Here is a 25,737-nt window from a genome sequence, read left to right as displayed (position 1 = left end):
TTTGCTGGATGATGGAAATGGATGAGAAGTAGGTGACTGCTCCCACTAGGAATTTAGATTTGATTCTGTTTGAGGCATGCTCTCTAAAGGAAGACTCCATTTTCCATGGGATTACTCATTAACTATGCACCATATAGAACAACTTGATATTCAGGAACCGTATTAATTATTGTTGGTCAAGATTGGTATTTTCTCATGATTTTTAACTCATGTCAGGGAGCTATAACTAATTTAAAGCTAAATTAATTTTAACTTAATTCTGATTAACAGGGAGGTAGCTGGTACCACCACCATCGTGGTAGAAAGCAGAGCCAAAACTTATCTTGTCCTTGTGTGCAGAGTCTTTCCATTCATCAAAATATTTGATCTCCTGATATGCAAATGGAAGTCTTCTGGTTCCTACTCACTAATTTCTCACACATACCCAGTGGTAGTGCTTGGGTCTTGTAACTCTTCTGATAGCTCATAGTTCCCTTCTGATTCTTCATACAAATCTATAGCAAATGGGCAAGTCATCTACTAGTCTGGTACTAGTAGAACAGATGTCAACCATTGTTTCTTATTATGTCAAGCCGGTTTTCACCCATCATTGCCCACATGTTACCCTTCGCTTTGTTTTGTACCTCTCCTTATTCTACAACAATTTTCCAACAGTAACCAAATCTCAATAGCAAGAGACTCAAGTAGCTAAGGTACTCACTAGCTAAGATGACAAATGGGAGCTCAGAGTCTAGGAAGATGATGGCTTCTGGAAACCAAAGAACTGATTAATCTCACCCAGCTACACCTGTCTATATCATACAGACATGAGCCGAGCATTCTGGGTAACATGACTCATTTTGGTGTGTGTGCTCTAAGTCACCATAATTCCCCTTAGCCCTGCTCTTATTAGAAGTTTCTTTGGAAGTTATAGCCAATGTCATGATTAACTTTAGCATCAGTAACAACCTCCTCCTTACTTTACCATTTTGAGTACGGTTTCCTCAAATAATAGCTTAAGAACTGGATTTTGTGTCAGAGAACTGTTGGGGTTGAAATTAAGCAGGAAAGGCTGCCCTAGAAGTTCAAAAAACTCTAAACATTTTCTTCTTTTGAAATGTCAAGTCTCCTTCATTGCCTATTGCAAGAAGGGCCTAGCCTTCAAGTTTTGAAGTCAGTGGTGTTTTTAAACAAACTTACAGTAAACTAGTAAAAGTGCCGTTTTCAATGCCAGTTTTCTTTCAGATTTCAGTACAAGCAGTTGAATGTCAACTATAGTAATCTGGTTTCAAAGAAACTTTCTTAGCAGCACGCAAGTTAATGGAAGCCATATGCTCTATCCCCTCAGAAAGTTGCTGTGGTCTTTGAGAGCATATATAGGAAAGGGATATGTGTTTTTCCAGAAGAACTTTTGGGACAATACCATAGTAGACTTACTGTTAAGAGAACCATGCAGCATTTAAACAAAAAAATTGGGGTTAATAAATTAAATTAAATTGTAAAACACAAGATTTGTCTGATGCAGCGCATTGGAGAAGTTGTTCACTTAACCATAACCTCAGAGAGTGGCTGGTTTCCCCACACCCAGGGGCATCTGAGATAAAACTTGGCAAAGGTAGCACATTTTGCTGAATAGAGTAGAGCTGTCTCATCCTTGTGGGCTCTGAGCATCTCAGAAGTACATTTTGGGCTTTTTATGAGGAGTCACCATATCTGCTGCATGTGGTAATTTTATTGGCATCCATAATTTTAATGTTAGTGTTAATTTGGCAGAAGAGAGGAGGGGCAAAGTACATCAGTCCTGAGAAACAAAGCTCCATCAAACTTTATTATGCAAAGGGAAAACATGATAGCTGATGATGCTAGCCATTTTTTTTTTAATTAAAGCCTCTTCCAGACCAGATAAGCATGGAAATAATTTCTGCAACACCTGGAAATAGAGCTGGGTATGAGAAATATTTTATGATTTTATTTCCTGCCAAAATCCTACCAAATTTATAGAAGATCACAGGCCTTCAGAGCCTGCAGATCCTTGCAGAATCCCATCCAAACCCTTATTTTGCAAATAAAGAAACAGTCTATCAGATAATTAATTGTATCTGTATTAAGAGATGGGATTCTGGGCCAGTGAAATGGCTTAGTTGGTAAAGGTGCGTGCCACTAACCCTGACAACCTGAGTTCAATCCCAGGAGCCTAATGTTGTGAGGGTGGGGGCATTAGCTCCTGCAGTTTATCCTCCCACCAATAGAGTACACTGTGACATACATGCCCTCCCAACCTAGAACAGGTAAATATAAAGAATATCACATGACAAAGTGAGGTCTTAGCTGTGTATCTCCTGGTACCTTCATAGAAAAGGAGTTTCCCAATTCTAAACAACCCAGTTTCCCAACTACTTTTTAAGAATCAGAGTATGATATATGAATTGAGAATCTGGGACATGAATTTCATGAACTCCTTCAACCACAGTAGAGATTAAGTGAACAGGGAATAGCAGGACATGGAGAGACAGAATAATTGATTCTGACTTCAGTCTGTGTGTGTGGTTGGGGTAGGGGGACAGACTGTATACAAATATGGGTGCTGGTGGGTTGTTGTTGTTGTTTTAAGATTGCCACTTATGATACAGTGCTTTTAGAAATTTTACAACTTTCTTTGTCTTACACTCTTGTAAGGAAAGGGCTCTTAAAGGTGTACTGAGATGGGTGTATGTGCTTTTGTCATGGATTGTCTTTAGAAAACTGTTCTGTTGTCCTAGTTGGTGGGGTTGAATGTAAGTTGTCATGATTATCACATGTTAAGAGTTGTGTAGTCTTTCTCAATATGCAAGGGTTGTGAGTGAGGTAAGCCTGAAACTGAAAAGGAGAAAATGACACTCATAAAAGATAGGATTTTATTGTGTTTTGTATTATTTTTTAATTTGTGTACACACACACCAAAACAGAACCCAAAACAGAACTTAAGTACCCAATGGTATTTGATCTACACTATGTATTTACACTGTGTATTTCTTGAATAGATGGTTACTTGGAAGAGATTTTGTCCACCTCTCTCTCTCTCTCTCTCTCTCTCTCTCTCTCTCTCTCTGTGTGTGTGTGTGTGTGTGTGTGTGTGTGTGTGTAATTCCAAATAAAGTAACTGCCCAGAAGTTGGAAGAGAAAATGGAGAGATTTAAATGGTAAAAATGTTTGTTCTAGATAGTGAGGAATATAGACAGGTAAACCGGGAGATACAGCCAGCTGGCATCTAGGGTGCCCTCCTGTTGTGTCAGACCTTTTGTTGATGTGGTAGTGGCAGTGGTCAGCACAGCTTATTCTGCAGTTACAGAAGAGTAGCTAACACAAATATGTCACGTGACGTCCCCATGAGCGAATGCACAGTGTTCTTGATTAGTGAGAGTAAGTTCTAAGCCTTCAGGTCAGCTTTTCTCTTCATCTCCCCTCAGCCTACTCCAGCTGAGGCTCAGCATGCCCTTTCATGGTCTGCAGGTTTTTCTCTTGCCTTTAGTGGTAGGGAGACCTTCTTTGGCTTTCTTCATTGCTTATCCTATTAACCCATCTTTCCCATGCTAACCAACTTACAAAGTAATAGACTTGAAAACAGTTGTGAAATGTCATTGATGTGCTTTAAACAGGAAATGCTCTTCACTTACCACTTGGAATATTTTCAGAGTTTGGAAAAAAATAAATATGAAGTAGTTGTTGAAAGAATTTTCCTTTCTTTCTTTAAAAAAAATATTTGTCTTTATTTTTTGTGTATGAGTGTTTTGCCTGCATGTATCAATGTACACCACACATGTGTCTGGTGCCCACATAAACCAGAAGAAGGTGTTGTATCCCTTGGGGCTAGAGTTAAAGATGGTTATGAGTCATTATGTGGGTGCTGGGAATTGAACCTGGGTCATCTGCAAGACTAGAAAGCACTCTTAACTGCTATTTCTCCAGTGCTTAGAAGAATTTTCTAGTGGCATATTTAAAGAGTGACTAGTTGTCTCATTAATCATGTTGGTAAAAGATACTTCCCCTAAAAAAATATCTTGGTAACTCTAATTGTGTTATGTTGTATTGAGAGATCTTAAGATTTTTTAAACAGATCTTAAACACATTCTAAACCTCACCTAATATACGATTATCTTTTCTTTGTTACTACTGTATCGGGGGTCATCCTTCATGAAATTAATTAGAGAGACTCTTAAATAATCAAATAGTTTAGTGTATTTGATAATTGCTTAGCAAAATCTGAATCAAATTGTGGTTTTAAAAAAAAATACTCCTAGAAACACCTTGTATTATTACATTATTAAAAAATAGTATTCATTTACTAAACATGTACTGGGTATAAGTGTAAACACTATGTTATTGTAGGTGCACATAACAGGGTGTTCACGTTTTCTTCCTTGCGCAGCTTATGTTTACTGGATGAGACAGATAGTAAGCTATAAATGTGAGCACACACACACACATTCAAGAGTGAAGTCCAATACTGGCTTGGGTGGTCTGAGTGGGGCTCCCTGAGGGTATGGCTTTTCACTTGTGATCTATATAATGACAAGGGACCAGTCCTGGAAAAGTCCACCTGAGATGTACCCCTGGCCAAGAGCAAAATACAAATGACAAAGACACTGCCTGCATTCAGAATCCAAGAGCAGGAGGTTGTGAGCCTATAATGAGAAAGGAGGTGCTGAGTAAATGGTGGTTTATCCCACAGAGGCGGTTAGGCAGGTCCAGACTGCAGAGCCTTGTAGAACCCAGAAGGAATCAGATGTCTCTCTAAATGTAAGGTGGTGCTGTGGGGTTTTTGCAGGGAAGTGGCATGATTTGTGGCTTCTTAAGAAGGAGGACCTTGGTTGCTCTGGAGAAAGGGGCTATTAAAAACCAAGGAGGACAAGCTGAGTGCCATGAAGCTAATGCAACAGGCAAGGTGAGAGTTGAAGGTCATTTGCAGGAGAGATGGGGATGTGGGATGTGTGGCGCTGCAGCTGCAGTTTGGGAACAGATCCAAGGAAGTGCTGGTGCAGACGGTGTGGATTGATTTGGGAATGGATGAGGAGTGGGGAGTAATTGCTTTTAATGCAGTATAAAAGTGAGTCGGCATGGAGACTGCTATCTTGAACATCCCATTTCCTTTTTGTTCTGTATCCTACATTAAAAGCTACTGTACATAGTCATTGTTATAGTGAAGCGAGCTCTTGGCAAAAATACTTCAGGCAGGTTCTGCCTCTCACAGTGGGCGCAGTGAATGAAAAGAAATGAAGGGGATGACAGAAATGAACCGTAAAGCGGGACAAGCACAGACTAGTTGTTTTGCTAATTGGCAACTGTGTAGAGAAGTCTTTTGTAATCTATGCAGAATCATCAACTATTCCAACCTGCATTTAAGGCAATTATATTTAGTGTTTCTGCGTCTTGGTTCTCTTGAGAAGTTCTTATTATTATAGGACACCTTCTTGAAGGCGTTTATAACTCCAAAGATCCCCGAATCTGCTTTGGTTTTTCCCTTTGGTGGCAGACCCCACCCTCCTTCCCAGGAGACTTTGAGGGCCACGTGGCTAGGGTAGCAACTCTGCCAGAATACCAGCTTCCACATCTCTCAAGTCAGGGTCAGAAAAAGTCTGAAGGCCTCTGGCCAGGCTCCGGTACCCATGTGGGAGGGAAGGTATTATGGGAGTGTCCTTCCCCCATCTCTACTTTGCACTGTCATGCAAGTTCCTTTGTTGTGCATCGGACTTTTGGATAAGACTTTGTTTGAAAATGTGTCTATGCTTTAGAAAGAAGCTTAAGTATTCTGTTGTATACATGCCCACTCAGATAACCCCTCCACATAGTTCTTCAGTATGAACTGAGCACCCTACACACACAAAGCACAAAAGCAACTTTCCTAGTAGCAGCTGTAAATCCCAGGATTTCCAGCTGTTACTCCACCAGATTTTTATGATAATATTTTTATTTAAATTTGAAACAAGCTTGTTTTACATGTCAATCCCAGTTCCCTCACCCTTCCGTCCTCCCTCCCTTGTCCCCCTCCCATCCTCCCATCCCCTTTCTGCTCCCCAGGGAGAGTGAGGCCTTCCATAGGGGATCTTCAAAGTCTGTCATATGATTTGGAGCAGGGCCCAGGCCCTCCCCCATGTGTCTAGGCTGAGAGAGTATTCCTCTATGTGAAATAGGCTCCCAAAGTCCATTCGTATACTAGGGATGAATACTGATCCACTACCAGAGGCCCCATAGACTGCCCAGTCCTCCTAACTAACATCCATTCAGGGGGTCTGGGTGGGTCCTATTCTGGTTTCCCAGCTATCAGACTGTGGTGCATGAGCTCCCCCTTGTTCAGGTCAGCATTTTCTGTGGGTTTCTCCCTTTGTTCATCACTCTTCCCTGTCTGCAACTGGATTCCAGGAGTTTGGCTCAGTGCTTAGTTGCCTCCACTAGACTTTATCAAACATTTTCAGAGAGCTCTGGACCTTTTCTGAATTTGAATTTGCTCCATTGGCTGCATCACCTACTCTTCTCATTACTATCTAAAGTCCTAATGGAGAGGATGGATCCCAGAATGATGCAGCGGGGGAGGGGAGCACCGAACTGAACTGGGCTCTGTCGAGGAGCGCAAGTCTTGGGCACTGGATTTCTGCTGTTCTGTCTCATAGACCTGCAAGACTTATTCCAACACTCAAGGAACTCCAGTTCTGCTGTCTGATTTCATTCATTACATCACTTCCAAGTTGGGTTCAAGTTCTTTCCTTACAGTCCTCTGTGCTTTTCTGTAGCCTATGAGATGTATCCAAGCACAGCTTTAAGTGCCCTGAGAGTGGGGATGCTCCAGCATCATCTGGAGAGGATATTGCTTCATGTTACAGGATGACTGGAACTGTGTTAGCTTATTACATGAGAAAGCATGCTTGAGAAACAATAAAACTGGGATGCGCTGCAAACATTGCTCAGCCATTAAGACTTCACACTTCAGTTTCCAGCACCCACATTGGGTGGCTTACAATGGCCCATAACTCCAGTTCCAGGGGATCCAGTGCCCTCTTCTGACCTCAATGGGCACTGCACACACACACACACACACACACACACACACGCACACACACACACACGCACACACGCACGCACGCACATTGGTTGTACACTTATAAATTAATCAAAATAAATCTTTTTTAGAAAAGGAAAAGGAGTTTTATATAAATATCAGTAAAGAGAATCTACTGTGCTGATTGTTTACACCCTTTTTAGGACTTATTTTGTAGTAAAATCATATAGAACTCCTAAGTATAATTCAGGTGGCAATCAGGTGTCAGGAGCAGAGGTCAGCCCACACCAGAAATGTCTAGGAAATTCTTGGAGCCAGCTGTACCATCTCCAAACTATAAAAATTCAGACATGGAGAGAGGTGTTTGTGTTACTGGCTGATACTTAACGAATCCAAATCTCTTACCCTGCAATGCTAGGTTTTCAGCCCCTTCACCCCAACCACCCAGCCATCATCCCTTCTAGCAGGCAAGTCATACAGAAGGCTATGATCTCTAATCCACTATCATCTGCCCTGTCCACCATAGCCTTCTTCATGAGAGTCACAACATCATTGTTCAGACTTTACATGTCCTCCACAGATCGCTGTTCCTCATACGATGAAAACCTTGGGCACTTAGCTGTTGGCTTTATAGTTGGACCCTACATAGAGCGGTGTTCCTTCTTTACAACTCCCCGGAAAAACACTTGCTTGGAGCTCCTATCATCCCCAGCTCTTCCCCATCTCCAGCTACCAGCCACCCTCCTGTCCCCTGACATCAAATTCAGATCTCAAAGCCTTAGAAAAACCCTATAGTCCCCAGCTTCTGAGGTCCCCACTGTCAGCCTCAGGTGATATATGAACCACTATCCCGTACTCTCCTCTGAGTTTACTGTTCAGTTGTCTGCTGTGCCCCTGTCACAACACCTGGGCCTGATTTCTGTGTCTGTCTCCTCCACTTAAATAAAGCTGTTTGAAGGCAGAGACAGTTGTGGAAGGGATGCTTATCTTTCTATGTGAGCGCCCAACTCCTCTGGTAGATAGACCCCCCCACACACATACACACACATAAAGACCCTCAACATTTGAGTGAATGAATCGCTGATACCACAAATGCATTTTGTGAAACGTGTATAGCGGTTGCTTCATAGATCATCTCCATGCTAATAAAAGCAGAAATTATTTTTCAAAGCCTCATTTGTTGTAAGATGTTTGTACGCTCACTATTCGAATGAGACCTCAGGTTTTTAAGATTTTTGCTTGTTGAGATTACCAGAGTATCCACTGTGCATAGGTATCTTTCCACCCTAGTGGAAGCCGCTGTGATCTCAACAAGCTTCAGTGTTCAAAGCTGATTGACTTCATAATGCAAGGAATGGAGAGTAGTCTTGAGAGGGTGTGCATGGTGCAGGCCTGGGTTGACAAAAGGTGGGGTGTTTGAATGAACCCACTCACTTAAAAATTGTCTTTCTGCAGGTGATGTGTCACCAATCAGTATGTCCCCCATCAGTCAATCTCAGTTTATTCCACTCGGGGAAATCCTTTGCTTGGCCATCTCGGCAATGAACTCTGCAAGAAAGCCTGTCACCCAAGAAGCTCTGATGGAACACCTGACAACCTGTTTCCCAGGTAAGGAGAAACAGTGGAGCTCTTTCCCTGCAGATGCAGGGTTTGGTTGGGGGCCATGGGTGTGGGGTTTGGATGTGTTTCTGGATGTGGGGTATGTTTGTGTATGTGGGGTGTGGGATGTGAATGTGGGCTGTGGATGTGGGCTGTGGATGTGGGGTGTGAATGTGGGGTGTGAATGTGGGCTGTGGATGTGGGGTGTGAATGTGGGCTATGGATGTGGGTTGTAAATGTGGGCTGTGGATGTGGGGTGTAGATGTAGGGTGTAGATGTGGGGTGTGGATGTGGGCTGTGGGGTTTGGATGTGGGTGTGGATGTAAGGTGTGGATGTGGGTTGTGGATGTGGGATGTGAATGTAGGGTGTGGATGTGGGCTGTGGATATGGGATGAGGATGTGGGGTATGAATGTGTGCTGTGGATGTGGGGTACAGATATGGGGTGTGGATGTGGGCTGCTGTGGCTGTGGATATGGGTTGTGAATGTGGGCTGTGGGATGTGGATGTGGGGTGTAGATGTGGGCTGTGGATGTGGGGTGCAGATATGGGGTATGGATGTGGATGTGGGCTGTGGGGTTTGGATGTGGGTGTGGATGTGGGATGTGAACTTCAGAACTAGGGAAAAAATTCTTCACCCAAAGCAACTAGACACTTTTCTTCTGTGACTTAAAATAATAACAACAACTCCTTAAGATACAGTACTTTTATTTTATTCTTATTTATTTTTATTTTTTGATGGCTTTTTAACTTGATGCTAAGGAGAAAAAAAAATTAAGCCAGCATTGTAAGAAATTGGTGAAAATGACCAAGACTCTACTTATCCGTTGCAGCTCAGCCTTCCTTAAAAATGTAAACCTGGGGTTCATCAGAAACAGCTGGGATGTTTAGTTCCAGGAGTTCTACTACAGAAATAATGTCTAAAATAAGTATGCCCACATGTTTCTGTTATAATTCAATGAGCCTTGACAAAATGTTACTTCATGAATTGAGGCTTCCTTTTTAAAAGGAAAAAATTCTTTTTTTTTTTCTTGAATATTACGAAACAAAGGCAATAGGTACAGCTGCAGTGCAAATGGTTATTGATGGCTCCAGTGGCCAAGGTGCTTGGAGTGGTACATGCTAAACATCTATGCTCCATTCAAAGGAAATCCCTCATCACTCCCCGCCAGTGTTGCCAAGTCTAATGTTACAAGAGAATTTCAAAATCCTGTTTGCTGTGAAATCTGTAAATTTTCTTAGGCACAGGCAATTTGCTGTGTGTGTGTATATATTAACATGTATTAATAGATGGAGACCTGGTCTACAGAGTGAGTTCCAGGACAGTTGAGACTGTTAAACAGAGAAACTCTGTCTCAAAAAACAAAACAAAGAGCCCCCCCCCCAAACAACAAAAAGATAAATAGATGGGCAGTGTGTACCCTATAGGTTTTGCCAGCCTGGAAAATACTATGTCCCTTTCTAGAGTGAAATAAATGCATGATATGCATGAAGCTCATTCAGCTTTCAAAGAGACTTTAGTTATATAAGCTGTTGGCTGAATCAACTTTTGCTACAAGAATACTTGGTGGTAAGCAACCAGACAGTAAGCGTTTACTTAGGTCCTGTGTCTCAGGGCGCCCAGGAATAGGTGGGGGCTTAGAAAGGTGGCTCTCTTCTGCCTATACTGCGTGTCTTTGGTAAAAACAAAAAATCCTTAACCCTTTGTCATATCTTATCCCCTAATATTGCATACACACACACACACACACACACACACACACACACACACGGGGAAAGAATAGAACCAACGCCATGAAGATTATTGACATGATCTACCATTCTCTACCATTCTCCATATGCTTTCCTGTTTTCTTTCTTTCTTTTTTTTTTTTTTTTTTTTTTTCTTTCTTCTTTTTTTCTTCTTACAGTTCCTAATTGATTAATTGATTATGGTTCTTTTTGTTTTGTTTTTAGTTTTTCAAGATAGAGTTTCTCTGTGTAGCCCTGGCTGTCCTGGAACTCATTCCATAAACTAAGCTGGCCTTGAACTCAGAGATCCTCCTGCATCTGCCTCCCGAGTGCTGGGATTCAAGGAGAGCGCCACCATGCCCTCCCGCTCCCTTCTCAATTTCAGTGTTTTTTATGTTTATATGCTATTCAAATGCTAGTGTCAACCTACACTTGCAACCTATAAATTATCGTAAATGTGGTAACATTTTATTATCCCTGAACATTTCTCCACTACTTGTTCCCCTTTCCTAGGTGCCAGGCATACCTTTTCCACTGGTAGTCAGATACACAGATCCCCAGTAAGAGGGATCTCTCTGCAATGCTCTCTGCAAACACTACCCTCTGGCATAGGATAGCCCTTCTTCTTGCCATATGCATAGGCCACTGCTTCAATCCAGGTGCTTTTAAAGTCTTCATGTTGTTAGCTTTATAGCTTCAGGAGAAGCCATGTGACACTCTTTGTTCCATGCCTCTCATTACTACAAACTAGGAAAAAATGCAGAGCTGGTATGCAGTAGTAAACTGTTCATCGCTGGCTGCTGAGCAACAAACAGTATCACTAAGGTACAAGATACTGTAGAAAAATGAATCACTGACACTTAAAATAGTAACTGCTTTGCCAGTGTTTATGGTAAAGAGGCACTATCTGAACTTTTCCATCTGTAACGATGATGACTATTGGCCAGACCCGTAATTTGCAAAAGCACTGTGTAGACTTTACAAAGGGCGGGGCTTTACAAAGCATAGCCTGCAGGCCTATCTTTGTGAATAAAGTTTTATTGGAACACAGACATTCCTGATGTCTCTGGCTTTGCTTTGGCTCCTTGGGTGTAGCAGCAGAGTTGAGGAATTACCACATAGATCATACGACTCACAAAACCTACAGTATTTACTAACTGGCCCCTCACAGAAAAACATTGACAACCCCTGGTCCAGGACATAGTAATAATTATTGAAATTCTTATTTGGCATTGGTTCTTCTTTAGTAACAGATACTTTTTTCCCTTTAGTTTTGTTTTGTTTTAATTTTTTGTTTTATTTTTGAGACAGTCTCACTGTGTAGACCATACTGGCCCTGAACTTTCTTTGATCATCCTGCCTATACAAACGTCCTGACCTAATAGCTCCAAATATTTAACTAGTATTGTATAAGAAAAAGGTTTCCTTGCATTACCCGCCATCTTTCCTTTCTCCTTCTCCTTTTGTTTCTTGCCTTTCATTGGCTACATGTCAGATGAAAACATCACTGAGAATTTAAAGTTGTTTAAATTCTTCTTGAGAAGTCTATTTTCAATAGCAGTACTAGAATTCGGGAGGGTTTTATTTAATACTGTCTTTGTTTTAAAGGTAAGACTACTTACTACTTTTTGCAGTTTACTTTTTGAAAAAGAGGTCTTGAAGTCTAACAATATATTATTAAAATATTTGAATTCTTACATTTGACACATGCTTTATACATAAAAAGGTTCATTTCAAATGTGACCTCTTATGTGTTGGGCATCTATATTCCAAAGAGTGAAGTCTTCTAGTAAAACTGTAGATTGAAACAAATGATGATATGAGTCTCTTTAAGTTGAATTTTGAAAATCAGCTCAACAAATTCTATGTACCAGTTTCCATTACAGAATCCAAGCTTTCATTACCCACATTGTACTACTTTAGCTGTGACATGTGAAACCACAATTTTTGTAGGTAAAGTATTGGCAATATTTATAAGATTTTTATCTGGCCTGCTTCTAAGTTATACCAGTCAGGTCAGTTCTGTCAATATCACCACCCTTGATATGACTGACACTGGCAGATGCACAATATCCAAGAAATAAAGTAAGTGGCCGACAGTCTGCAGGATGTATACCTCCCTATAGATTTCTTGTCTTGGTTTCATCTCTTCAGGTAGGGAGGACCTAAGAATTCACACAAATACCCTTGAAAGTTAAGTACACCATGGTGCAATGAGATATGTACCCCACCGCTCTATTTATGTTCTAGCAAAGGCAGATGTTTGAGACCTAGTGATCAAACTGAGGGTGTCTTAATGTACATTTACTGGTGTGTGGGTCAGGGCTCAATACTGGGAAAACCACCTCCATCTGTGACTTGTGACAAGGACAATGTTCTTATCTGACTATAACTACTGCAGTAGACAGTTTCACCATGCAAAGTGGTAGATTCCAAAATTATAAGGCATGTTGAAGAGTGGTTTTGTGCAAGATTGAGTCCTCATGGTTTTTCCCCCATCCACTTTGTCCCTGTCCAACTGGTGTTTAGGCAGCCATGATGGTGAGGCTTTATGGGTTTAGCTACAGGTAACCAAAGAATGCCGAGAATAGGAGAAATCATATCAACCAGGGAAGAGCACCCAAGTGTTTACCCAATATCCAATGTCAACTCTGAAAACAGATCTGTTAGTAATATTATATATGAGTGGCTTATATTAAGTGTATGCATACATACATATATGTGTATGTGTGTATATATGTGTTATATATATGACATATATATATATATATATATAATGTGTTCATATAATAACTTAATGAAAGCAGAAGCCTTGAATGTGAAAAAGATCAAGGTGTGGCATACAGAAGGGCTTGGAGGGACGAAAAGAAAGGGAGAAATGATGTAATTACATTATAATCTCAAAATTACAAGAATTTTAAATAAGGATTAGTCAAATCTAATTACTCTTTTATAAAATTTATAAAAATTAACTTCAAACTTATTCTTTAAAAATGAGTGCATAATAAAGTAATTATACACACCATATGCATTATGTATGTATGTATGCATGCATGTATTATTCAATGGTATTGAGGTAGCTATTTTAACCTCACTTCTCTGGTGATCTTATTTTCTAAAAAGTTATGTCACTCAATGGGAAATGTTTCTTTTTCCTGTCCTTTACAGAATAACCTCTTTCACATGATGCTAAAGAAAGGCTTTGCAGCAGTAATGATTCAGCCCTGTCTAACTCCCATCTCCCTCTTGCAGAGGTTTTCCTGATGTGCTGTTAGGGATGGAACCCAAACCAGGTCTCACACATGCTAGGCAAAGAGCTCTAGCACTCAGCTCCATCCCTATTGTCTCCCTGTGTTAACACCTTTTCCTCTCTAGGTGGTAACATGTATAGGAGTCATCAGAGAAAACTGAGATTCACACTAAACGTAGCAAACGCCTTTGAAGCCTGCTTACCTGCCATGCGGTGAGACTTCAAATTTGGCAATGTTAATAGGACTGAAAATCAGGGATCCATAGCCCCTCCCTTCTTCTCTCTCATAAATGTCTCTGTTTTTGCTCATAGGTGTTCCAACCCCAAGCCAAGAAATTCTGCGGCATACCCTAAACACGCTGGTACGGGAGAGGAAAATCTACCCGACTCCAGATGGCTATTTCATTGTAACTCCACAGACTTACTTCATCACTCCTTCCCTCATAAGAACTAACAGTAAGTGGTACCACTTGGATGAAAGGGTACCTGACAGGTCTCAGTGTACCTCTCCACAACCCGGAACCATAACGCCCTCTGCCTCAGGCTGTGTCAGGGAAAGGACATTACCCAGAAAGCACTGCGACTCTTGCCACTGCTGCCGAGAAGACGTGCACAGCATGCATGCCTCCACTCTGCAGAGGAAACCCGCTAAGGACTGCAAAGACCCTTACTGCCCTCCTCCACTGTGCCAGGTGCCGCCCACTGAAAAAAGCAAAAGTACTATAAATTTCTCTTATAAGACAGAAACTCTCTCAAAGCCTAAAGATGGCGAAAAGCAGTCCAAAAAATTCGGCCTCAAGTTATTCCGGCTGAGTTTTAAGAAAGACAAGACCAAACAGCTGGCCAATTTTTCCGCTCAGTTTCCTCCCGAGGAGTGGCCCCTGCGAGACGAGGACACGCCGACGACCATCCCCAGGGAGGTGGAGATGGAGATCATACGGCGCATCAACCCAGACTTGACGGTGGAGAATGTCATGCGGCACACGGCACTCATGAAAAAGCTTGAAGAAGAAAAGACTCACCGGAGCAAAGCCGGCTCCTCTGCCCACCACAGTGGAAGGAGTAAAAAGAACCGGACTCATCGCAAGCCCCACGGGAAGTCTCGGTCCCATAGCAAGACTCGAGTGTCCAAAGGAGATCCTTCGGATGGCTCCCATCTGGATATCCCAGGTGAGAGAGAGTATGAATTCTGTGACCCTCTCATCAGGGCTCCCAGGGAGGGCTGCTTCATCATTGAACACAAAGGTGACAACTTCATCATGCACAGCAACACAAACGTGATCGAGTCCCATTTCCCCATGACGCCAGAATGGGATGTGTCTGGTGAACTGGCCAAAAGGAGAACGGAGATGCCCTTTCCCGAGCCTTCCCGGGGAAGTTCCCACTCCAAAGTGCACCGAAGCCACAGCCATACCCAGGATCGGAGGTCCAGGAATGAGAGATCCAACAAGGCCAAGGAGAGATCCAGGTCGATGGATAACTCCAAAGGCCCCCTGGGCACGTCTTCTCTCGGGACTCCGGAAGACCTGGCTGAAGGCTGCAGCCAAGATGACCAGACCCCCAGCCAATCCTACATTGACGACAGTACTTTAAGGCCTGCACAGACTATTGGTCATCAAAGGGCTCATATTTCCTCTGCCAGCTATAAAGAGGTGTGCATTCCAGAAATAGTTGGTGGCAGCAAGGAACCTTCTAGTGCTTGCCTTCTGGAGCCAGGCAAACCCCCTGAGAGTATGCCATCCTATGGGGAACTCAACCCCTGCCCAGCAAAAACAGCTGTGGATGACTATTTTCAGTGCAACACCTCTAGTGAGACTGTGCTCACAGCACCATCACCTTTGGGGAAGAATAAAGAGGACCACGACACATTGACCCTGGTGGAAGGGGTGAAAAAGCTGTCTCCATCTGAGAGGCAGACCCCCCACTCTTCCAGGGAACCTGTTGGGCACAAGGAGGAGTCACCAAAAGGGCCAGGTGGAGGCCTTGCTGCCTCTGGTGGTGTGTCAGAGGGAATGGCCAATGGCCGCCTTGTCCAACATCATAGCGCAGAACCCAGCAGCCTGGACAAAAGGAAAGAAATATTCAGCAAGGACACACTGTTCAAACCCCTACACAGCACCTTGTCTGTAAACAGCTATCACAAGTCCAGCTTGTCTCTCCTCAAATCTCATCCGAAGTCACCTGCTGACACACTGCCAGGCCGATGCGAAAAACTGGAACCTTCCCTTGGGACATCTGTGGCCCAAGTCATGCCTCCATCCCAGCGTCAACAGGAGTCTGGGGGGAACCAGGAGGCCTCTTTTGACTATTACAATGTCTCTGATGATGATGACTCTGAAGAAGGGGCCAACAAAAACACAGAGGAGGAGAAAAATAGAGAAGATGTGGGCACCATGCAATGGCTCCTTGAGAGGGAGAAGGAAAGAGACTTGCAGAGGAAGTTTGAGAAGAACCTCACCCTCCTCACCCCAAAAGAAACTGATAGCAGCAGCAGCAACCAGAGAGCTACCCATTCAGCCCGCCTGGACAGCATGGACAGCAGCAGCATCACAGTGGACAGTGGATTCAACTCCCCACGGTAGGGAGAGATGTCCCTCTGTATACGCATATACCTGTCAGGGCCTGGGGCTTTATGCAGATAACCGACTTCAGTCTCAGACTGTGAGTGAGGGCTGTGAGTTGTGTGACTCGTGTTGTTAACAGCCTGTTTCTAACTTCTTTTTCAGGAATTGAAAAAAAAATGTTTCTGCAGCTGTAGAGATCACCAATCTGGACTGGTGGGTTGGTCCCTGCCCTAAATCTTACATCAGTCTAGCCCGACTAAGACCAACACCCTCAGTGACTTATTCTATTTGTATTGACAACCAGGAGAAGGGAATTTTTTAAGACCTTCAAAAAAAAAAAGTACAGTGAGCAGAACATAGTTAGTGGGAAGAAAGGAAGAAAGGGGCGGGTTATAAATTGATGTCAGGATAAAGGCCCCTCTAGTGAGAATAGAGTAGTGGGCTTTATATTCTTTGCAAAGGACCTAAAAATCTTGATACCACTTTAATTCCTATGCTGTGTGTGGTCTGTTCACTTGCTCAGGTGTCTTCTTCTTCTACCTGTGTGGGAATGGAGAAATGGAAGCTTGTTCTTTTCACAAAAATTAGGGGCCTGTACTCTCTCAGAGCAAAAGAGTTGCCAGAACTCTTGTTTCCCCACCAGTAGAACTGACAATGTCTGCCTGGACACTCTCATTTTGTAATCTTGATAGTTCATCAGTATTGACAGTTCAGAGTGTGTAAAACCTGATGGTCCTCTCCAATGCTGAGGTTGTTTAAGGGTGACAAACCCAGGGACGTCACACTTCCTATTTTTCTCCGTAACTCTTTCTTCTCCTTAAATGGCAACTCAGAATCTAAATCTTGCTTCTAAATTCTACTCCAGATTGGTGACTCTAAGACGCAGAAATGCTACTCCTCATCATCTATGACTCCCAAAATCTCATAGTTTTTATAATCACAATAAGTACTGACATAGGTACTTCATATGTTCATTTATGTTATTAAGAATTATAATTAATTCTACTGTGATTATTTCACCATATTTCTGGATAACTTGGGGGACATATCATCCCAAAGTCAGGTCAGGCTTAGGGGTTATTATATTTATTCCATAATTAGGCATTTGCAATTTCTTTTAAAGAACTAGTTCTTAACTTATTATTGCTACTATTTTGACCATGTGACCTTATCCCCCAAGTTAACACATAAATGGAAGTTCTAATGTCTAAGAGACATCTATCAGAGCTGGCATACTCTGTCAAAGTGCATGGGAATCCATGATCCCTTGACTCTCCGAGGGCATTAAGCAGCCCTAAGAAACTTCCAGGAGCAGTGGCCCTGGTCTTTTTAAAGACACTGTTTTGCTAATTTTGTTCCCTCCCAAAAACAGATTTTACTTTCCAATTAGTTTTCTCTGTCCTTATCCACATATTTCCCTGTCCTCTATTTTTTCCTCTCTTGAAAATCCTAACAGTAGGAACCAGATAATTGGAGGTCTGTGGTAGAAGTTCAAAGCCATTTGCTTAGAGAAAAGGTGGTTTAGTTGCTTGTATTTATCCTCATTATTTCTCATCATATAGACTTCTCTGCCTGTTGCTTTTCTCATTACACTTTCAAGCCCTTCATGTTGTCCCCTCAGCACCAAGACTTTGGCAGTAAATGATGGCACTCCCAAGACGGTTATTGAGGAGATGCTGGGAGTGAGTGGATTCTAACCCAAAATCCTTTACAATATTGAAAATTTTTGTTTGTTTAGGGGTAAAAAGAAGTATATATGAGATAGTTGAACCAATATCTTCAAAGATTGTATTATTTTAAAACTGAATTTATAAGTAGTATTACTTCTAAAAGTTTTCATTTTTAAATAAGGTACTTATAAGTTAAATGCTTTGTCATTGTAGAAGGAAACGTTCTTTCTAAAGAGAGAGAGAGCCTTTACGCATTAACCATGGGTCAGTCTATTAATACTTGATTGGATCTCCTTTTCAGGAAATGTTCATCTCCCAAAAATTTTAGGCAGGGAACCCATTCAAGAATTCCCTATTTGACTGTTTTATATTTAAGACATTTCTGTCAGAAGCAGAATGACAAATTTGCTTTATATACTTTAATAGGTTCAGCAAGCTGCGTTTCTATGCATGAGAGAGACCAAAGAGAATATTGGACTTCCAGAGTTTTCAACTAGAGTGGTATTACAATAAAATAACGCTGTCATATAGATGTTGTTCCAATACAACGAAGAATGTGATTTAAGTGGGCTATTTATGGGGATCTTCCTTTAAAATAGTTCATTAAGCAATTATGATTCTGCCAAGAAAAGTGTTTTTCACTTCATTTGAAGGAGTTAGTGTTTATGTGGACATCATGTTTAGCTATGTTTTCAGTCCCGTTTGTTGGAAACTAAAGAACACACACACACATACACACACACACACACACACACACACACACACACATGCACGCAAAGATAGAAGCTTGAACTATGCTGTGAGAAGTCATGTTGAAAATGAGAAGTCTTGAAATGAAAAGGTCTCTGTTTCAAAAGTGAGACTCCAAACTGGCTGAGCAAGATCTATACAACTATCAGAGAGATACAGGCGTGCATTCTGGAATCCCATGTTTCCAGAGGATGGATGGCAAAAGCACTTAGTGAGTCTCTCTCGCACCTAGGAAGTTCTGAATACACACCCCCCCCCTCCTTTTCTTTGATTTTTTGAGACATGGTCTCTCTACAAAATCCTAGCTGTCCTGGAATTCACTATGTAGATCAGGCTGGCCTCAAACCTGCCTCTGCCTCCTGGGTGCTCAGGTTAAAGGCTTAAAGGCGTGCCCCATTGCTCTTGGCCTAAATGGCTCATTTGAAAGTTTGCATTCCATTTGCTTTCTTTTCCAAATTAAATTTGAGAAGTATTTTTACTACTAAAAAATCATCCTTGTTAGTCTTTCATCAGTATACCCAGATACCTCCATATGAATGTCACAAACTGTGCTCATGATTACAACTGTAATGAAATATGTTCTCTAAAGAAACTGGACTGCTCTGCATATTTGTCCCTAAGCATGCATTAGATATAGCTCAAAGGTGGCCAAAGGCCTCTTTTAACTAGCGTTTCATATTGGAATAATTTTTGTTTCTAGCTCCAAGAACACTATCTGGAATACAGCAGGCACTCAATAAATGTTAAAATGACCCCTCAAAAGTTATTTTAAAAATAGGCCATTTGGAACTTAAGATTCATTTTCTGATAGAAAAATGTCATTAGATTCACAAGCTGATCTACAGTAGTTATTTAACTGAGTCTATGATAGATGTGTAGTAGAACTAGCACTTTCTGAGCTTTTTAATGTGACAAAACATCAGTGTTTCTTTTTTATTTTTTTCATGGTCACTCTGTAACTAGTTAATCACAGCACAATTCTCCCCACTATAGACATGAGGAAGTTGGATAGTGTTAAAAGTTATTATCATAGGCCGGGTACCTCAGTGTGTAAAAGACACTTGTCCCCAAGTCTGACATCTCATGTTGATCCCCAGGGTCTATACTAGGGAAGGCCAGAAGTGACTCTCACAAATTGTCCTCTGACCTTTGTGCACATTCCATAGTGTGCCTTCCCCACCTTCCCCAGACACTACATAGATCATTTTCAAAATGTTACTACCATGCTGTAAAGCGCAATGAATGGAATGTGCTGTAAAATCTTGGGGTTGGGTTCAACATGTTCTTTGCCTTTCATCCTTCTTTCACTGACCTCACACTTCAGTCACATCTCTGGAAAACTACTGGTGGGTTTTCTGGGGAAAGAGGTCAGGCAGGTAAGTGGTTAAGTCAGGGGTTTTCTAACCTAAGAGACAGTTTGGAGTATTCTTTAGATGTGTCCATCTAAGCAGAAGCTTGATGGAAAAACTTGGCTTATCTCTTTAAATGCATTAGTTCTCAACATTCAGGAGGACTATTGGGTTTTGTTATTGTTGTTGTTTGATAGTGAACATACTGCCTTTTAAAAACTCTTGGCTCCTTGATGTTGAAGACTCAAGTCATTAAGGGATCAGAGTTAAATATCCTGTTGGAATTGGCTGCTAAGGGATGAGGTAGTGTATCGACTGTGGTGGCTGATATGATAGCTAGGTTTGGCTTAGACTAGATATAGAGACCAACTCAATTTTTAATCTAGCCAATGGGGTACTTGTTTTGATAATGATTCTGGTTTCTCTGCTCTGTGTGAGTGAGTTAATTTCTTAAAGTCACTTTGAGGACCTTAAATATGGAATCTTTTCCCTCCTTCTCGGTCTGCTGAGTGATCTTATTTCTGTTGTTGCCCTGAACTTTCCAAACATGAATGTTTTCAATCTCCTTTAGCAGTAAAATAGATTCAAGTATTTTTGACTTGGAAAACTTAAACAGAAGTAATGAAGTTTTAAAATCACCTCATCCTTAAGAAATGAAAATATTTCTACCAAAGGGAGACAGGAATGAATTGCAGCTTCACAAATAAGTAGGAGAGGGGAGATATTCTTCATCTGAGCATATAACTGTATTTTAACTGAAGTATTAAAATAGAGACAGAAGTTAAAGTATTTACAAGTAATTTCATTCCTATTCATGTGGCAAAGCCAGCTAATGGCATACTTGAAGTCCATCCACCAAATTAACATCCAATGAAAAGCAACAAAAAAGAAGAACTCTTGAGTACAGTTATGGAGTTCACTTGACCTTTGGCAAAACCATCACACAGGTTTGAGTACTCATTGTTAAAGCAAGTGTGATGGCCATCTGTCACGTTACATTTTGAACTCATTTTCTTGAAAGTAAAGAACAGGGGAAGCCATACATTGAATAGTCAGAAACCATTTACTGGGTGAGCTGCAGTCCATGTGTCACATGATTCCCAGAGCCAGAGCTGGAAGAGCACATACAGATACTCAGCAGAGATGCCTGCTGATGCATACTGATAGGACATTGAGAGCCAACAGAGGAAACCCATTGGCTCTGTCATTTACTCTTCTTTTGGGGGCTCAATGTATAATTGTTTAAGTTCAAAGCAAAACCAAAACCAACACTTTTTACTCTTTTAGCACCCGGGAGAGCCTGGCTTCCAACACTTCAAGCATTGTTGAAAGCAACCGCCGTCAGAACCCTGCTTTGAGTCCGGCCCATGGCGGAGCTGGTCCAAACTTCAACTTCCGTGCAAGTACGGATGCCCCGACCAATGAAGCTGAGAAATTACAGAAACCTTCCAACTGCTTGCAAGCTTCTGTTACTAGTGTATGATTGTCCTTCTGCCTCAGATCTTCTGTCTTGTTCGATACAGCAACGTTTACGACAATTGGGACTGATGTTTACATCTCTGCAAAGACAAACATCTCAAGCACAGCTTGGGAGTCACTTGAGCTGTGCTGCTAAGTAGGCTAGGGCAAAAAAAAAAAAAATTCTTTATTTCAGAGTATTGCTTTCACATTTATGGCTCTGTAGCAATCGAATAGCAGTAGGGGAGATATGTATACTTCTGCTTCACTAACTATCTGAGCACACATAGGAAAGTCTAAACACTGTAAGTGGAACATGCATTTTTCAATGTCATGCAGTTGCCAATTCCATTTTGAAATGCCGCAGATGTGTGTTGCTCCCAGCCTAAAGGGAATGGGGCCAGGGAACTAATCCTTGACAACTGCCTCCTACCCCAAAAAAGCCAAGTCACCACAAAATTTAATGTAAGGGTGTCCATTGTGAGAGAAATTGATGCCAAGCTGAGCAGAAGGGACCCCAGCCCTTTGTGTGTGAGTCCTTTACATGCCAGTCTTTTTTCACTGTGAGTTTTCATGACACTCTCACAGGAGCCCATGGAAGTCCTAAGAGTGTTTTCAGCATTCTGTTTTCCAGTGCACTCAATGCTTGCCTTGAGTTGTTTAACCTTCCATAATCACAAACAGGAATATAGGCCTTTGAAGTGGACAAAGGAAAGGAAATTTAGTCTTGCTGGGCACAGCACTGAGTGATGGAGAAGGTTGTGTGGATTTGGGGGAAGGATGGATCAAATACTGAAGAAGAATACCTTCTTCCTTGTGACACTTAGGATGAGCTATCGTACTATAATAGATGCAGTGATTAATTTGTTTGGAAGCAAAATGTTCTTTATGATACAAATGAAGAATGTGGCCTGAGGGTGTTATTCTTTCTAATGGAAGGGACATAAATCTATTTTATGTAGTTTTAAATAGAATGCCTAAATTAGGCTGTGGGGATAATTTTTAGTGGTTGTAGGAAAAGCAAATTTAGGGAGAGTTAAATTTCAGGCCTTGTATTCCTGGGAAGATATCTATAGAGAAAACCTTTAAAGAATTTTTGATTAGAAATATTCATGGGCCCATATAATAAACAGCAGAGTGTCTTTGCTCTGCTGGTATGGCATATCCTTAATTTGTACTCCCCTAAAATGTATCAGAATGACAATTATGCACACATGAACTATGCCAGAGTAATGTTTACAGATACTTTGTAACAATTTCAGGAGGCATATTGTAGGTGGATTGTGTGATCACTCACTCAGCATCATTTAAAAAGATTTCTTCACACTCTACTTTGGTTTACAATGTTATGTTCATTATCAGAAGGCTCTACAGCAGGGGGTCCACCAACCAATACACTTCAGTCCTGCAGGAAAAGGCACACTTCAGAAGAAACATGTACAGAAGACGCTGTATTCCATAGAATTCCTACATCTGAAGGTACTGGGAAACCATCTATACAAGGGTTACCTCTGATCCCAGTAGATGGTCTGACATGAAGTTTTATTCAGCTTAGTGTCAGATGCTTTTTGGAGCCATGGATCACAAGTGAATTCATAAATAACTTGAAATCAATATCAAATTATTTTCAACCAAGGTTTCAGTGGTGAGCATAAATCTGTGAAAGATTTCTTTTGCCTTGTTTGGTTTAATAACAAGCAATGTGTTTCAGGAAACACAGTCATATGATCTAGTTGGAAACGTGTGTGCTCTCACATTTTGCCTGCTGTTTGGAAGTTGCACTGGGCTCCTCAACTTTGGTATAACAAATTACTATTGTGTGCTTTAGTGTAGTGAAACTCAAGCACAGTTCTCAGTGTACTGTTACATCATTGAAAGTTTAAGCCAGTTGGGTTTGAATCTCATACCTTATTTCCTCCCAGGCATGCCTCAGTTACTCAAAAACACATTGTTTATCTTATTACTTAAGTTTGTCCAGAAAGAACAGCCATGTATCTGGTATTCTACATAGTCTGTTTGCTTGAGGAGTTGTATACCATAAGATTCCTAGATCTGGTCTGTCTAAATTAATTTTTTTTCCAAAAAAAAAAAAAAAAAAAAAAAAACTGCTCTCAAAGTTTTGGCATACTCACTTCATTAATAATAGGACCATTAAAACGATACATTAGTCTCTAATAGACTTCTGAAAGTAGCCATTGAAAGAATCTAGTGCTTTATGAGCAGGAAAGGACATAATCATGTTCAAGAGAAGCTTTAAAAGACAAATTTTTGATAGTTGACAAGAAACAGGTTTACAGAAGATATTATTTGCCTAATCACTATGGGGTACGTGACTAAAAAAAGAAGTAAACAAAAGAACCTCCCTTAGACCAGCAGCCATTAGCATAGAATGGTGGACTTCAAAGATGATATACCACGTGAAGTGATATTCCGTGGAGAAACACTCTTGTCTGAATCTAATCTGGATTCTTGAATGGAGGGACATTGGTGGTGGGAAACACATGACAGATATGACAAGTACATGTGTCTAAGATGGTCTCATCCAGATGGTGAGACTCGATGCCCGCAGCCTTGAGGCCCTCCCCAGGCTTTGTCAATATTCTTCTCCACTGGAACCATAGCTTTGTGTTACATGACTGCATGTTTAGTCTTAGAATTTATCAATGGAAAGGTTTACAAAACTGAATCTGGTTGAATCTCTGTGAGGCATTCAACTCTAAAGGGTCAACACATCTGTCGGCATTTTGCACACTTATATGTATTATTATGATACAGCATATCACTTTATGGTAATTTTTATTTTTACATATAACTACCTCCATGAATTTGATGAAACGGCAGCAGTGTGTTCAAGTGTGTTCTTCAGAAAAGCAATGTTGAAAACATGCTTCGGCAGTAGGCCATGGTGTTCCATGTATGTCGGTGACTTGCCCACTGGACTCATGACTTTCTCACTGCCGTGGTTTTTCGTTCACAACATTCTTTGGCTTCCAATTGTAAACCTGTTGTCTTCTTTCTCTCTCTCCTTTCTCCCCCATGAAAGCACATTTGATTTGTTACAAATGAATGAACGTTTTAAAATTATTGTCTTCCCACTCCATTCCTACTACAAGAAAGACAGAATGAAAGAAAGGTCAGTCCTCTTTGGCAAGGAGCCACTTGGTAAACATTTGGAAAATTATTAATTCCTATGTAAATTTGATTGGGTTGCTAGGGGTTTTTTTTTTTGGTTTTTTGGAGGGGGTTTGTTTGTTTGTTTTGTTTTGTTTTTCCAGCAATGAAAGATGTGAGAAATTTGAACTGCCAACTTGAAGCACTTTGGGCCTCTCTGACTTTATCGTATGCTACCCTATGGAGCCCAAACTTTTCCTTTTATTAAAAGAGCTGTGCCATGCATTCTGAGATGTCTGTTAAATGAATTTGTATGCCATTTGATATATTTTGCACATCTCAAGAGACCTCAATGAATATGTGAAAGGGGAGTGTGTGTGCACCCAATAGAGAAAACAAATCAGAAGAGCTGAAAGGAGACTAGCCCGGTAGAAATAATAAATGCCTGTGTCTTTGATGTTGAAGAATCCAAGTTCAGGAAACATAAATTGAAAGGGAATCTGGAGGAGCGGTAATCTGAAAACCAGCTGTTCCTAAATGTCTTAAAAAAAAAAAAAAAAAACAACTCAACCAATATTGTTAAAATGCACATTTAAATTCTATCCCAGCCACCACCCAGACAGGAATGGTGGCCCATAGAGAAGTATCATTTCTCTTTTAGGTTGACACAGCTTTGTAGAGTTCTACCCAGGATTGACCACTTGTCACCACAAAGTGTACTTGAAGATAAAGTTTGTAACTTGAATGAAAGGCATAATTCTCACAAACCCATAGCTATCATTTTTGAGAAATGTTTTACCACTTGGAAGGGGGAGCACCCTGCTCATCTGGGGATCTCAAAGTGCTTCCGAAGCATTAGATGTACAATTACAGAGCAGGTCCTGTTTGTAATACCTGTGCTTGACAGGGGCAAACAAACAGTGACTCAAGGTCACCCAGAAACACAATGGCAGCTATCAATGACCTTTTATCTATCTGTTTGATAGGCCATCGTGAGAAATCACTACAATGCTATTTTTCTGATGTGTGCTAATAAAGAAAACAAATTCAGCTTGACACCTTGTCCATTTTCATTCAAAGAGTTATGGCTGTTTGGAATCGCTACACCTCAGCACACATGACTGGTATTGAGTCATGACCTGGGAGATGAACAAATTCACACCAAGGCCATTGCCGTTCAAGGCTATCCAGACATCCACCCCTGTTTACAGGTTCTTACTGGGTTTCTGTAATTCCTGTAAACCCCA

At 41.2% G+C, this 25,737-nt stretch overlaps 1 protein-coding gene across 9 annotated transcripts in view; it reads left to right on the top strand.

Moving 5' to 3' along the window:
- The window catches only part of Stox2 (storkhead box 2), a 208,395-nt gene extending 186,412 nt beyond the window's left edge, over positions 1-21,983 (top strand). For 8 of the 9 annotated variants that reach the window (XM_051182388.1, XM_051182391.1, XM_051182394.1 and 5 more), the window contains 3 exons: positions 8,465-8,617; positions 13,901-16,166; positions 21,209-21,983. In XM_051182388.1, the coding sequence (XP_051038345.1) occupies positions 8,465-8,617; positions 13,901-16,166; positions 21,209-21,404 (2,615 nt within the window). In that variant the 3' untranslated portion in view covers positions 21,405-21,983. Of the gene's footprint in view, positions 1-8,464; positions 8,618-13,900; positions 16,171-21,208 lie in introns of those variants that run through there. The other variant, XM_051182397.1, reaches the window with a different exon arrangement.
- Positions 21,984-25,737: the final 3,754 nt, after the last annotated feature.

Source organism: Phodopus roborovskii, unplaced genomic scaffold, assembly GCF_943737965.1.
Source record: "Phodopus roborovskii unplaced genomic scaffold, PHOROB, whole genome shotgun sequence".
NCBI lineage: Eukaryota > Metazoa > Chordata > Mammalia > Rodentia > Cricetidae > Phodopus > Phodopus roborovskii.
The sequence above is the reverse complement of the archived record's forward strand: the minus strand, read 5'-3'. Positions and strand labels throughout refer to the sequence as shown.